We start from the raw sequence: 14784 nt of genomic DNA on the forward strand, positions 1-14784 counted from the left end.
CAAATTTGTCTGCTGCCCTGCAGGTGCTCTGAAGTGCCTCAGTCCTCACTGAAATTGAATCTTGTCATTTAACCCCCTGTATCTTTTGCAGTCTATCAAGCTAAATGGGAAAATTCTGCTAGTAGTTTCTGTTAGTTAACAGAACCATGGAGCTTTTCCATAAATAGAAAGTTATAGGTGTTTACTGTTAGAATAATTTGGTGAAACGCAATAGAACGCTTTGCAGTGATGCTGATATTTTTTGCTGTCAAAAGCAGGCTTGCTTTTGCTTTATGTTCTCTGCACTGCAGTGCTTTAGACTGTGTTGAATTTGATGATTAACCCAGTCCTGAATTCAGGACTTTTAATTTCAATGAGTATTAAATAAGTATGCCAAATTTTGTTCATAGACCTTTTAAATGGAGTAAGTAATGTGTTGATACAAATGTTATCCTATTATTCTTTTTCACTGAGGTTGAGCATTGTCCTTGGGGAAAATGAATGCAATTTGGGTAAGATCAAAGGAGTAATGATGGTATTCATGATAATTAAAAACTCATTTTGTTTTTACCCTTTGATATTTGTGAAAAATACAGTGTAAGTAAAAGGATGTGAAATTCAAAAGCAAACACATTATTGACTATCTAAGATCCTTACAAGAAAATTACTTAGTTGACATTGCCACTACTTCATTGAATGCAATCACCACAAAAAGCAAAGGACACAGTTATGAATATTGAAATTTCAAAGATCAATAATTATATCATAAATTATATAATGCCAAATTGACTAATTAATTCAATCTTGAGTTCTGAGGAAGAGTCATGTCAGACTCGAAATGTTAACTCTCTTTCTCTCTACAGATACTGCCAGATCTGCTGATTTTCTCCAGCATTCTCTGTGTTTGTTTCAAATTTCCCACATGTGCAATGTTTTGCTTTTATTTATGTTCTCAAACTTTGTCACAGCTTTACCTGTGTGTATCACCTCTGCATGATCAAACGGAAATTCAGTTTGATTTGGATGCATTATTTTACAGGTGGAGGGGCTTTAGAGGGCAAAATATATCATTCCCCCCAATCTTTCACTTGCAAATTGTATACGCTTCTGAGATATTCACACCACTCAAACAGGAGGCAATAACCACCTCCAACAAGAAGTATCTAATCATCGCTTCTTGACATTCAATTGCACTACTTTCGTTGAATCCCCTACGTCAAAAGCCTGATGGTTGCCATTGACCAGAAGCTGAATTGGACCAGCCACATAAACACTGTGGCTACAATTGTACCTCTGTGGTGAGTAACGCACCTCCTGTCTCCCCAGTGTCTGCCCACATCCACAAGACCAAAGTCAGGAGTATGAAGGGGTACTCTCCACATGCCTGGATAGGTACAGCTCCAACAACACTCAAGAGGTCGAAGGTTGCTTTTCAAACTGGATGCCTGTGACCAGCAGTGTGCCACAAGGATCAGTGCTGGGTCCAGTGTTTTATGTCACTTATATCAATGATTTGGATGTGAATATAGGAGTTATGGTTAGTAAGTTTGCAGATGACACCAAGATTGGTGGTGTGGTGAACAGCCAAGAAGGCGGTACCTCAGAGTACAACAGAAACTTGATCAGAGGGGCTAATGGGTTAAGGAGTGGCAGATGGAGTTTAATTTAGATAAATGTGAGGTGCTGCATTTTGGAGAGGCAAATCAGGGCATGACTTATACACTTAATGATAAGTTCCTGGGGAGTGTTGCTGAACAAAGAGACCTTGGAGTGCAGGTTCATAGTTCCTTGAAAGTGGAATCGCAAGCAGACAGGATAGTGAAGAAGGCATGTGGTACATAGAACATAGAACAGTACAGCACAGTACAGGCCCTTTGGCCCATGATGTTGTGCAGACCTATTATCCTACTAAGATCCATCTACCCTGCATTTTACTATCCTCCATGTGCCTATCCAAGAGTCACTTAAAAGTCTCTAAAGTATCTGTCTCAAGGTACGCTTGACCTTTTTGGTCAGTGCGTTGAGTATAGGAGTTGGGAGGTCATGTTGTGGCTGTACAGGACATTGGTTAGGCCACTTTTGGAATACTATGTTCAGTTCTGGTTTCCCAGCTACAGGAAAGGATGTTGTGAAACTTGCAAGGGTTCACAAAAGATTTACAAGGATGTTGCCAGGGTTGGAGGGTTTGAGCTACAGGGAGAGGCTGAATAGGCATGGTGCTATTTTCCGTGTAGCGTTGGAGGCTGAGGGGTGACCTTATAGAAGTTTATAAAACTATGAGGAGCATGGGTAGGGTGAACAGCCAAGGTCTTTTTCCCAGGGTAGGGGAGTCCAAAACTAGAGGGGACAGGTTTAAGGTGAGAGAGGAAAGATTTAAAAGGGACCTAAGGGGCAACTTTTTCACATAGACAGTGGTGCGTGTATGGAACGAGCTGCCAGAGGAAGTGGTGGAGACTGGTACACATACAATCCTTGAGAGACATGGGTACATGAATAGGAAGGATTTAGATGGATAGGGGCCAAGTGCTGGCAAATGGGACTAGATTAATTTAGGATATCTGGTTGGCATGGAAGAGTTGGACCAAAGGGTCTGTTTCAATGCTGTACATCTCTTTGCCTCAATGACTCTCAGCATAACACAATCCAGGATAAAGCAGCCTGCTTGATAGATACCCCATCAACCATCATCAATTTTCATTCCCTTTGCCACTCATGCACAGTGATATCAGTATGTACCATCTATACGATGTACAGCAGTAACTCATTAAGGATCATAGAATCCCTACAGTGTGGAAACAGTCCATTCGGCCTAACAAGTCCACACCACCCCTCTGAACAGCATCCCACCCAGACCCATTCCCCTAATTTCCCACCTAACCTAAACATCCCTGGACACAACAGGTAATTTAGCATGGCCAATCCACCTAACCTGCACATCTTTGGACTGTGGGAGGAAACCGGAGCACCCAGAGGAAACCCACGCAGACACGGGGAGAATGTGCAAACTCCACACAGACAGTCGCCCAAGGGTTGAATCAAACCCAGGTGCCTGGCACTGTGAGGCAGCAGTGCTAACGACTGAGCCACCATGCTGCGACCAGGAGATCCTCTGATCTCACCTTCCGTACCTCTGACCTCTACTATCTACAAGTTCAAGAGCAGCGGATACGTGAAGATATAACCACCTGTTTGTTTCTCTCCAGGTCACACAGCTTTCTGACTGTAACCTTATCATTGTTCCTTCATAGTTACTGGGTCACAATCTTGGAACATACTTCCCTAACAGCATTGTGGGTATACCTACAGCTCAGGTACTGCAGCAGTTCAAGAAGGAGAGGCCAATAAATGCTGGCCTTGCCTGGAATGTGCACATCGCATGATTTTTGTTTAAATTTTCCATCTACTCAGGTCAAGAAAGTCTACCTTCTTTGAACATTTTAAGAAATTAAAAAAGTAGAACTGAAGAATCTGTTGGGAGGCTTAATTTTTTAACGATGTTTAATAAACTGTTCTATAAATTTGTTGTGTGTATAAATGGCACAAAGGTGCATTTATTTAAAGGCGCATAATTGAATTTCCTGGGCAGTATTTTCCTCTCTTATTCAGAATTGATTATATTAAGAGTTTGTATCAAAATTTTATCAGAACCGCATTGTCAATACACAAATTTAAATTATGAATGTGCTCTTTCCCCTGCCCCAACTGGTTTTCATATTGCAATATTTCTTTAACTTTGCCTCACAAAAGGGCTGTGTCTGTGTTAATGCAATGCCTGACGCAGCGCTAATAATCATTTTAAGATGATGTATCTGCCACTCATATCGTGCTTTATAGCATTCCACAGATGACTAGCATATTGGAACAACAAACTCAACCTAAAATGTGAATGCTGGCCCTGTCAGCAGTGCTTATATCCCAAGATTAAAATTAATACAATTTCTAATGTATCATGTTCTGCCTGTTATTCCATCCAGGTTGAAATGAACTTTGAAGTTATGAAATGTGGGAAATGATTTACTTCCTGTTCTGCCTATAAGCTGATTCATTATGTCAAATTAAGCCTAAAAGTCAGTGGATTGGTTAGTTTATATTCATTTATAAGAGTAGTAAAGCTAATCACATAAATGGAAAATTGACAAAAGGATGTACTGAGTAACTCTAGTTGTATAATTTTCTCTATGTAAGCAGCATGTGTTAATAGAAAATTTTGGAGTTTTCCAACAACTGGTGATAATTTATTTTAATATGTTATCCAAGATCTATGAAAGGTTCCGCTGCATCGGATTTTTTTTCTCTATTCTTTCATAGGAGGTGTGTGTCGCTGGCAAAGGCAGCATTTGTTGCCCATTCCCTATTTTCCATGAACTGAGTAGTTTCATCAGCCATTTCAGGCAGCAGTTAAGATACAGCCATATTGTTTGTCTGGAGTCACATGTAGGCCAGACCTGCTAAGAATAGAGTATTTTTTTCTGTAAAGGACAATACTAAACCAAGTGATTTTTTTTACATCAATCAATAATATTTGTCATGGTCACACTCACTGACACTAGCTTGAGACCAGGTTGTTTTTATTAACTGAATTCAAATTCAAAGCTGCCATTGCATGAGTTGAATCCATGTCACCAGAACATTAGCCTGGAGCTCTGAATTACTAGCCCAGTAACGTTACCACTATGTTCTCACAGGGTTTGCTGAGTGCCAGGGACTACTGTTTAAAAGGCCTGCCTCCATCTCTGGGACTTCATCCCAGTTGTTTTCTTAAATGTTAGGCTGTCAAACACTTACCCCTTGTGTACCATCATCTCAAACACTCCCCATGCCCATCCATGCCAACTCATACCCTTCATACACACCTCATGGCCCTTGTTAGAAATCATCGCAACTTAATGTCAACCCATGCTTTCCACCATTCTTTCCTGCACTGTCCATGATAAGTCACTCTATACATCATGGGCAGGCTTCAGGATCCCTGTTCAAACAAAATACAATAACAATTTCAATATCTATTATAGCTTTCCTTATGAGAAAAATGCCTATTACTGAAATCCCATTGAAAACTTTAAAAGCTCTTTGAGTAAATCTCAGAAAGCTAAAATACAAGTTCGGTAGGCAATAGAAAATGCAAGCAGAATGTTGGCCTTTATTTCAAGGGGAATAGAGTATTAAATTAGGGAAGTCTTGCTAAGAATTTACAAAGTACTAGTTAGACCACACAGAGAATATTGTGAATGGTTTTGGGCTCTTTATCTAAGGAAAGATATACTGGCAGAAGACGCTGCCTGGAGGAGGTTCACTAGTGATCCCAGATATGGAGGGATTTTCAAATGAGAAGAGGTTGAACAGATTAGATCTGTACTCATTGGAGTTCAGAAGAAGGAGAAGTGGCCTTATTGAAATGTATAAGACTTTTAGAGGCCTTGACATTGTAGATGCTGAGAGGTTGTTTCCTCTTGTGGAAGAGTCTAAGACCAGCGGGCATAATCTCAGAGTGGAATTTCTTCTGTCAAGAGTAGTGAATCTGTGGAAACCTTTAACACAGAGAACTGTCGAGGCTGGGTTGTTATGTATACTCAAGGCTTTTTTTTTAATCAATAAGAGAATCAAGGCTATAGGTAAAAGGCAGATCAGCTATGATTCCTTCAAATGAAGGACCAAACCCAATGGGCTGAATGGCCTACTTCTGTTCCTACATCTCGTCATCTTAAGGTCAAGGACTTACATTTAGGCTTACATTTATTCCCAGAAGTCTGAGTGATCTCTATTGACTAATATTTATCAATTAACCATGCATCATAACAGCCTGTGAACAACCTTATTAAAACAAGAAAAACTGTATTCATAACCCTACAAGTTGCAAGCTTAGACTGGACCAGATCCCAAGATTTATTTATGTTCCAGTTAAGATCCATTATTCTTTTGTTTGTCGTAGATAAATTGATTAATATTGCAATTGCCAGTTTAATTCGACTGTTCTTAAATATACTTAAAATGACAATTCTCTCTAAATTTCTTAAATGTGATTTGGTTTAATTTTCAGTTTGAATATATTGAAATGCAAAATCTTGAACCAAGTAGCCTTTCAGTAGTATCCTTTCCACTTCCCCCTGCTGAAGATTATCTATTCAGTTACTTTGACACGTGTAATGAGGTATTTAGATCTATAAATCAGTTCTGCCACATTTATTCTGATAATACGTACTATGACACACTTACCACTGTGACATTAAAAGCCTGAAAGGAAACTGTCTTCACACCAAATGTTGTGACTCAAAGGAAATGATTTACGGTTGTAATTGGAACCGCAGTTCCTGTTGCAGAACCAGAGACAACTCAGACCAAATAGCCTCATTCTGTGCAGTAAATTAAATCATCTATTTTGCACAATCTTTACCAGTTTTCATAATTCAAATGCATTTTTGAAAAACTAATTACTTAATGTAACACAAAACCTGAAGTTTTCATATTTCCAACAGCAATAATTCAATTTTCACATTACCTGCAAACAAATAGATTGAGCCTTAACTTCTGACTGATCAAAGAAGTAACCTGATCACAGGAATTTAATGCAGAAATGGTGTAAGAAATTCATTGCTTACACTGAGGAAAGCTGTCAAATGCTTCATACAGTAGGTTAAACATTTATAATAATATTATCGATTAGGTATCTCATGCCACAAATTTTTGTAATCTGTTGTCTTTTTCCAGTGCATCTTAGTTGGGCCTTGCCATTTGACAATGCAGGAAAACATTTTTTTGTAAATGTAGGAAAACAAATTCTTTCTAAAAGAATATTTACTTTGCTATTGTGTTGTACACATAAAATATTTCAAAATTATGTCCCATATTGGATTAAATGAAGCATAACAAGGCTTACATTTATTCCCAGAAGTCTAAATGATCTCTAGTGACTAATATTTATCAATCAACCATGCAGCATGACAGCGTGTGAACACCACTCCCAGCTACCCCTCTGACCAGGCCCAACTAACCTCCCAACCTGACCTGACTATTCCTCTTTCATACCAGACCTGACTGGGGCCCCCAACTAGTCACTGATCCAACCTGACTATCTTCAGAACATCCAATTAAGCCCTCAAACCTAATTGACTACCCCCTGACGCAATGACCCACTGACCAACCTACCACCTCATCCACCAACTCACTTATCCACCTGTCAAACAATTACTTACCCATCACCCACTTACCCTCCTATCCACCTATCACTCTTGTGACCCATTATTCACCAATGCATTCTACCAACCTATTTATCTATTCACTCAATCTCCCATTCACTAATATTCAAACTGTACCTTTAAACTTAATTTACCAGCAGATGGTGTCTTAAAAAGGGGCCATATCCTGTGTTTCTTCAACTTTACTCCTATCCAACAGAGTTTTTCAAGGAATGTTATGCTATGCATTTATATGAGAGCTGGGCTTGGACGAACGTAAAGGATCCGCATTGAGTCACAGGAATCAGCAGGCACAGCAGAAATCTGAAGACCATTGCTGCTCATCAGATTTTAAGCCTTTTAGTGTTATGTAGACAACAGGTATGCAGGCACTTCTGTATGACAGAAATGAGTGTGTGCTGACCGTTGGCAAGGATTGAAGGCTACCATCAAGATCCTTTGGTTAAAAGTACAACATCTCCCCATGTTTGCATGTGTTTCCTCCGGGTCCTCCAGTTTTCTCCCACAATCCAAAGATATGCAGATTAGGTGGATTGGCCATGCTAAATTGCCCATAGTGTGCAGGGATGTGCAGGCTAGTTGGATTAGTTATGGGAAATGCAGGGTCACAGGGATAGAGTGGGGTATGTCTGAGTGAGATGCTCTTTGGAGGGTCATTGTGGACTTGAGGGGTCAAATGGCCTGCTTCCACACTATAGGGGTTCTATGATTATATCTAGATGCCAATTTATTTAAGAAACTGAATTGTAGCTGAATTGTAATAGCCATGGGTTTCAATTATGGTGCAAGGTAACATGTTATCAACTGATGTGCAAAAAGCTAAGGAAAATCCACACAAGTTTCTCTTTTGTATAAATACTGTGATGAAAGATGTAAGATATTATATTTTGGGATTTGAATTTTAAAATAGAGGCATCTGGATGTAGGTCAGTTCTGTGTAAGTATGTTTTTAAGCAGGTCAGAAAGTCATTTGGACAGTGAACTAAGTGCATCAGTTCCAAAATGCAGAACATTGTTAATGAATTAAAGTTAATATTACAACAGGCAGTCTAAACTTATGTAAACTTATCAAGGCAATCGGTTTAGTTTTGACTTCAGAACAGAAGGTTCAAGGTCGCAGTGCAGAAAATTCAACTTTTCAGTTCAGGGGGACAAGTCACCTCAGCAGAAATAATTTCTAGGTTGTGGTATTTCCAAATCTGGGAGAGCTTTTATGGAATTCCTCAAGTTGTGAAAACGGAGCAACTTCAGAGCATCGGAATTGTGAAGGCTTCATGCCAGCAGATTCATAATGGAATTATAAAATTGTTTTCACAGTAAAAAGAAAAGAAACTGGGAAGACTCTATTAAGTAAAGATTTAAAAAGCAGGATTGATATTTTCTGGAATTGAGTATCTGCAGAAGGGTAATGTTAGAAAGTAAGTTAAAATTTTGTTCTGATGTTTGTTTAAGATCTTTCTAATCGTCTTCAGTATATAGCGTAAGAGATCACATTTACTTGGGCTTTGATAATGAGAAATGAGAAAAAAAAAGACACCTCTTTAAAATAGAGAAAAAATAGAAGGAAACAAAAAACCAAAGAACTGCGGATGCTGCAAATCAGAAACAAACACACATATTGCTGGGAAAACTCAGCAGATCTGGTCACATCTGTGGAGAGAAAGCAGAGTTAACATTTCGGGTCCAGTGACCCTTCTTCACTGGAGTTGTTTGCAGCCTTAGGAAAACAAGTGAAGCTTAATGGTGCATATGAAAAAAAAGAATTACTTTTTGGGGATATTGAATCCAGACAAAGCAGCACCACCTTTATGTGGTTAGGGCAATTTAGCTCAGAGACAGTCTTTTGATTGCCAGTTGTTGTTGGTTCAGTGTAGCAAAATGCCTCTGTTTTGTCGCGTTGCAATTTAACACAGACTATGTAAGCAAAGCGACAGAGAGAAGCAAGGAAACCTCCAAAGCCAGCTGCATCAATCTTTCTCTCCCTCATTTCTATATAAAGTTGCTCTCTCCTTATTTCTGTTGAAAGGAGCACAAAAACCACATTTAAAATTACTGAAAGAAATAATGCTATGACCCCAAGATGTAAAGAAAGAGCCTGGGTTTTTCACATCATAACATCTGCCAACATGAAAAGTCAAATTCAGATGAAATTCTTGCCCTTTGTCAGTTCAGAAATAGGAAGGAACTTGAACAATCCTTGAAACTTGAGATCAATAGGTAAATCGACTAGGAGCACTGACATTTGGGTATGGATTGCTGTTACAATCATTCCTTGGACCATGCTAATTCAATCGTTTCTGATAATGTGTGTACAGTTAGCTGGCTGAACATACTAACAATACTACAAGCTAAAGAAAATTATTTCAATCATAAAACATGGATTTAGAAGTTTTGAGCATTGCAGTTTAACTGTTACACTAAATATGCTTGGCTAAATTTAATCCATCATGCAGTCACCAATATGCTCATTCTTTACAGGAAGTAGCGGAGAAATTAAATGAACAAGCTGCTTCATTCCATTAATTCTAGTTAAATATTAATGAGAAATAATAGACTCATCTGATTTAATTTGACCTCTGAAACTTGAAACTTGACTTACATAATCTTGATATCAACAACATGCATTAAATGAGTACGGTTAGTTGGTTGTTGACTTACCCTTTAAGCAATAGAACCATAGTTTCCAGTAATGGCTTTCAAAGTAAAGTTATGATTTGAATTAAAGTACAACACCAATGTAATATAGAATGCAGTTCTAAATTATATAATATTATATATATTTTAAATGGAGAACAAAAGATAACTAAAGTCAGCCTCGTGTAGGGATTTGAACTCTGTCAGTCATAATTGGGGTTAAGTTCCCATCAGATTGGAAAATAACAAACATGGTTCATCATTCAAGAAAGAGACCGGAAGCAGGAAACAATTGACCAATTACCTTAACATCTGTCATAGGGAAAATACAGGAATCTATTATTAAGGGGGTTACAGAGGGACGCTTAGAAAATCTCAATGATGATTTCATGAAAGAGAAATCATGTTTGACAAATTTATTGGTGTTTTCTAACAAAGGAAAAACTTTTTTTACAAAAGAAGAAGGATAAAAAAACTAAGTTCTATCAAAGGCTGCAATGTTAAAAAAATAGCTCATGGCATTGGAGGACAACATGTTAGTATGAGTGGAGGATTGGTTAGCTAATTGGAAACAGAAAGTAGGTACAAATGGGTCATTTTCAGTTCGGCAAAATGTGGCAAGTGGCTTATTGCAAGTGGAATGGAATGTAAACATAACAATGCTTTGCTACAGTTGTGCAGAGTGCTCATGAGGTGATTCAGGAGTATTGTGTACAATTTCAAGTCACCTTTTTTTAACAAAAAGATGCAAATGTATTGAAAGAAATTTACAGACTTACCCTACAGTGAGCATAAAATTTGGAAAGGGAGAAGCTTCATGTCTAATTAACATAGGAACTGAGATAAACATCTTGCTGAGGGGTCTGAACAGATTTTTATCACTTTTATTTGCATGGGTCAGGCATCCTCTATCATGGAGACATTTAGCTGTCCCCATCTACCATCAATCAATTTTTCACAGTTCCTGGTTGTTCATCAAAACTCTAGTGGAAATAAGGAAGCTGAGAATACCTGTGGTGTTGGGGTCAAAGATATATCCAAGTGTTCCCTGGATATATCTTTCAGCCATATATGGTGACTTTTGTGAGAAGCATATTCTGAGGTCAGTAGAGGAGCTCAGGAATCTTTGAGCTTGCACTGCACACTCGTCTATTAGCATATATAGCACCCCCAAGAACAGTTTGAGTAACTACCCAAGAATACTTACAATATTTTGCTCCTGCCTAATATAGTACTATTTCCATATCAACTATTATCCAACACTCTCACTTCTTTGTGCACCTCTTATTCCTCATTTCTGCTTCTATATACTGATGACTATGCTCCTGCCAATTTAGTTTAAATTCTCCTCAACCACACCAATGAGTCCTGACGAAGGGTTTCAGCCCAAAACGTTGACTTTCCCACTCCTCGGATGCTGTCCGACCAGCTGTGCTTTTCCATCTCTACATTTATTGACTCTAGCTTCCAGCATCTTAAGCCCTTACTGTCTCCAGACCAATGAACCTTCCTGGGAGGACATTAGCCTTGTCTTATTAAGGTGTAATCCATCATTTTGAATAGTTAGATTTTGGATTAATTGACCATTTTTAGATTCCATTCACTAATAACTAATAAGGTCAAAGAAGACATTTTAGGAACATGATATGGCTGAAGAAAATATTTCTTCATCTATCCATAACCAATCCCAATAAAGCACTCCCTTGTGCACCATGCTTCAGGCCATGCATCGATAATCTAAATCTTCCTATTTCTCCTCTTGCTGTCCTATGGCAGTGAGGTGAATGCAGAGTTTACAACCTTTGAGGACATTTTAAACATTTTCCTTTACTGTATAGGGGCAAGGGAATCCAGAGAACTTCCCACCTCTGCACACCCGAATTTTGGATGGTTGCTGGTGTAACCCAAAGAGGGCTGAATGATTGGGCCTTTATTGTAAGAATGGAAATAGGTGTTGTAATTGTTATATTAGTATGCAGATTGCAATTTCTCCTTTTCAGCATCACGAAATGAATACTTATTAGATGAATGCTTATCAATTTGCAAACATCCCCAAAAAGTAAAATAATCCACTACAATACAGTGATAGTAGGAACTGCCGATTCCGGAGTCTGAGATAACAAGGTGTAGAGCTGAATGAACACAACAGGCCAGGCAGCATCAGAACAGTAGGAAAGCTGACGTTTCAGGTCAGATTTTCTGAAGAAGGGTCCAGACCCGAAACGTCAGCTTTCCTGCTCCTCTGATGCTACCTAGCTTGCTGCATTCATCCAGCTCTACACCTTGTTATCTCACTACAATACAGTGTCCATTTTCAGACTGAATCTGATACTCAATGCTTATTTTAACTATCTTTTGTGATCATTCCAGAAATTGGAAACATTGACCAGGAGGTACAGAAGTATAATACTCCAGGCTTTGTCGGCTGTCTGTCACGAGTTCAGTTCAATGACATTGCACCACTCAAGGCTGCACTGAGACCCAGCGCCTCTTCACCAGTCAGTGTCCAAGGAGAATTTGTTGAATCAAATTGTGGAGCATCCCCTTTAACCATTTCACCAATGCCAGCTGCAACAGATCCATGGCATTTTGGCTCAGGTATGATATAGTAGTACCTGAAATAAAAACTGTTTATTATTTCACTTTTACTTTTAATGCTAATCTTCTAATGTTTGAAGAATAAGTTTGATTTTACTGCCTGTACAGTGAGAAAAATTGAGATCAAAGATCGTTCATCCATTACAAGCCCACCAGGTTTTCTGTGCATTTATTGGAAAGCTGCATAGTTGAAATTCTATTGTTAAATTGTAATAAATTGCTCCCCGTGCAACATGTAAATTAAATTCATAACAGGGTACATTTATGAATTTGGCACCGATCTTGAACAGCATTCAGCACATGAGATTACTGACATGATTCAGATGTATATAGTTCTCAATATTCATAGAACAGTAGCAGTCATTGCTTTAAATATTTGGTCAGTCACATTTTTTTATCTAATTAAAATTAAATTTCCAAACTTCATTTTATAGTAACAACACTGATATTTGCAAATTTGTTTTGACTCTTAACGGGATTTAAGTATGGTTTTTCTATAATGTGGTATATATGGCCATTACCCTATTTCCCATATCAAATGTTAGCAGCATTTTAAGAAATAATTACTCATCTATCACCCAAACAACTTGTGATAAACATTGTAACTTTTTAAAGGCATTATTGGACCCCTGAACACAAACCACCTGCCCACCTGCAGCTAAGCAGATTAGTATTCAGAATCACCCAAAGTTCCATGAATTCTAAACTTAACTAGTTACCAGGAGATGTATAACAATGACTCGGAACTTGAAAATGAACATCTTGTCTTTAAGGGAATATATTGTCCAATTAATGTACACAATTCATGATATTATAGCTGTGAGCTGAAGACCTCCATAATATTGGTGACCTTATTCTAAAGTCAATTTAAGAACTAGGGTGACACACGGTTCTAATTTGGATTGTTTTATTCATTTGTGAGACATAGGCATTGCTGGCTTGCCACCATGTATTGCCCATTCCTAGCTGCCCTTGAGAAGATGGTGGTGAGATGTCTTCTTGAACTGCTGCAGTCTGTAGGTGGACCCACATGTCCTGAGGGAGAGAATTCCAGGATTTTGACCCAGCAACTGCAAGGGAACAGCAATATGTTTCCAAGTCAGGATAGTGAGTGGCTTAGAGGGGAACTTGAAGGTGGTGGTGTTCCAATATATCTGCTTCCCTTGTCCTTCTCGATGGAAGCAGTCATGGGTTTGGAAACAGCTATCTAAAGATCTTTAGTGAATTTCTGAAGTATATCTTAGGGTAGCTGATACACACTGCTGCAACTAAAAGTCAGTGATGGAAGGAGTGGATGCTTGTGGATGTGGTGCCAATTAAGCAGCGGCTTTGTCCTGGGTGGTGTCAAACTTTCTGAGTGATTTTGGAGCTGTGCCTATCCAGACAAGTGGGTGTATTCCATTACACTCCTACCTTGCAGATAATGGACAGGCTTTGGGTACACAGGAGGTAAGTTACTCACTGCAGTATTCCTAGCCTCTGACCTGCTCTTATAGCCATTGTGTTTATGTCATAGGTCCAGTTGAGTTTCTCATCAATGGTATCTCCTAGCATGTTGATAGTGGGAATTCATTGATGGTAATGCTATTGAATGTCAAGTAGCAGTGATTAGATTGTCTCTTATTGGAGATGGTCATTGTCTGGAATTTGTGTGGTGCAAACATTAATTGCCACTTGTCAGCCCAAGCCTGGATATTGTCTAGTTCTTGTTGCATTTAAACATGGACTGCTTCAGTATCTGAGGAGTCACAAATAAGGCTGAACATTAGGCAATCATTGGTAAACATCCTCACTTCAGACGTTATGATGTAGGGAAAGCCATTGATGAAGCAGCTGAAGATGGTTGGGCCTAGGACACTACCCTGAAGAACTTGTGTAGAGATGTCCTGGAACCAAGATGACTGACCTCCAACAACCACAATCATGTTCCGATGTGCCAGGTACAATTCCAATAAGCGGAGAGGTTTTCCCCAATACCCATTGATTCCAGTTTTGCTATGGCTCCTTGATGCCACACTTGATTGAATGCAGCCTTGATGTCAAGGGCTGTCACCACTGGAATTCAGCTCTTTTGTCCACGTTTGAACCGAGACTATAATGAGATCAGGAGCTGAGTGGTGCTGGCAGAATTGAAACTGGACATCATTGGGCAGGTTATTGCTGAGCAGGTGCAGCTTGATAGCACTGTTGATGACACCTTCCATTACTTTACTGATGATCGAGAGTAGAATGATGGGGCGGTAATTGGCTGCTTTGGATTTGTCCTGCTATTTTGTGGACAGGACATAGTTGGTCATTTGCCACATTGTGAGGCAAATGCCAATGTTGTTAACTGTACAAGAAGAGCTTGACTAGGGGAGCCGCACATTCTGGAACACAA

The 14784-nt window shown here is 39.0% G+C and overlaps 1 protein-coding gene across 1 annotated transcript in view; it reads left to right on the forward strand.

Annotated features, from left to right (window-relative positions):
• Positions 1-14784, forward strand: part of LOC109913433 (contactin-associated protein-like 2) — a 1704267-nt gene that overhangs the window by 1667653 nt on the left and 21830 nt on the right. The window contains exon 22 of the mRNA XM_048610560.1: positions 12177-12404. Within this exon, the coding sequence (XP_048466517.1) occupies positions 12177-12404 (228 nt within the window). The remainder of the gene's footprint in view (positions 1-12176; positions 12405-14784) is intronic.

Source organism: Rhincodon typus, chromosome 2 (assembly GCF_021869965.1).
Source record: "Rhincodon typus isolate 14 chromosome 2, sRhiTyp1.1, whole genome shotgun sequence".
NCBI classification, from domain to species: domain Eukaryota; kingdom Metazoa; phylum Chordata; class Chondrichthyes; order Orectolobiformes; family Rhincodontidae; genus Rhincodon; species Rhincodon typus.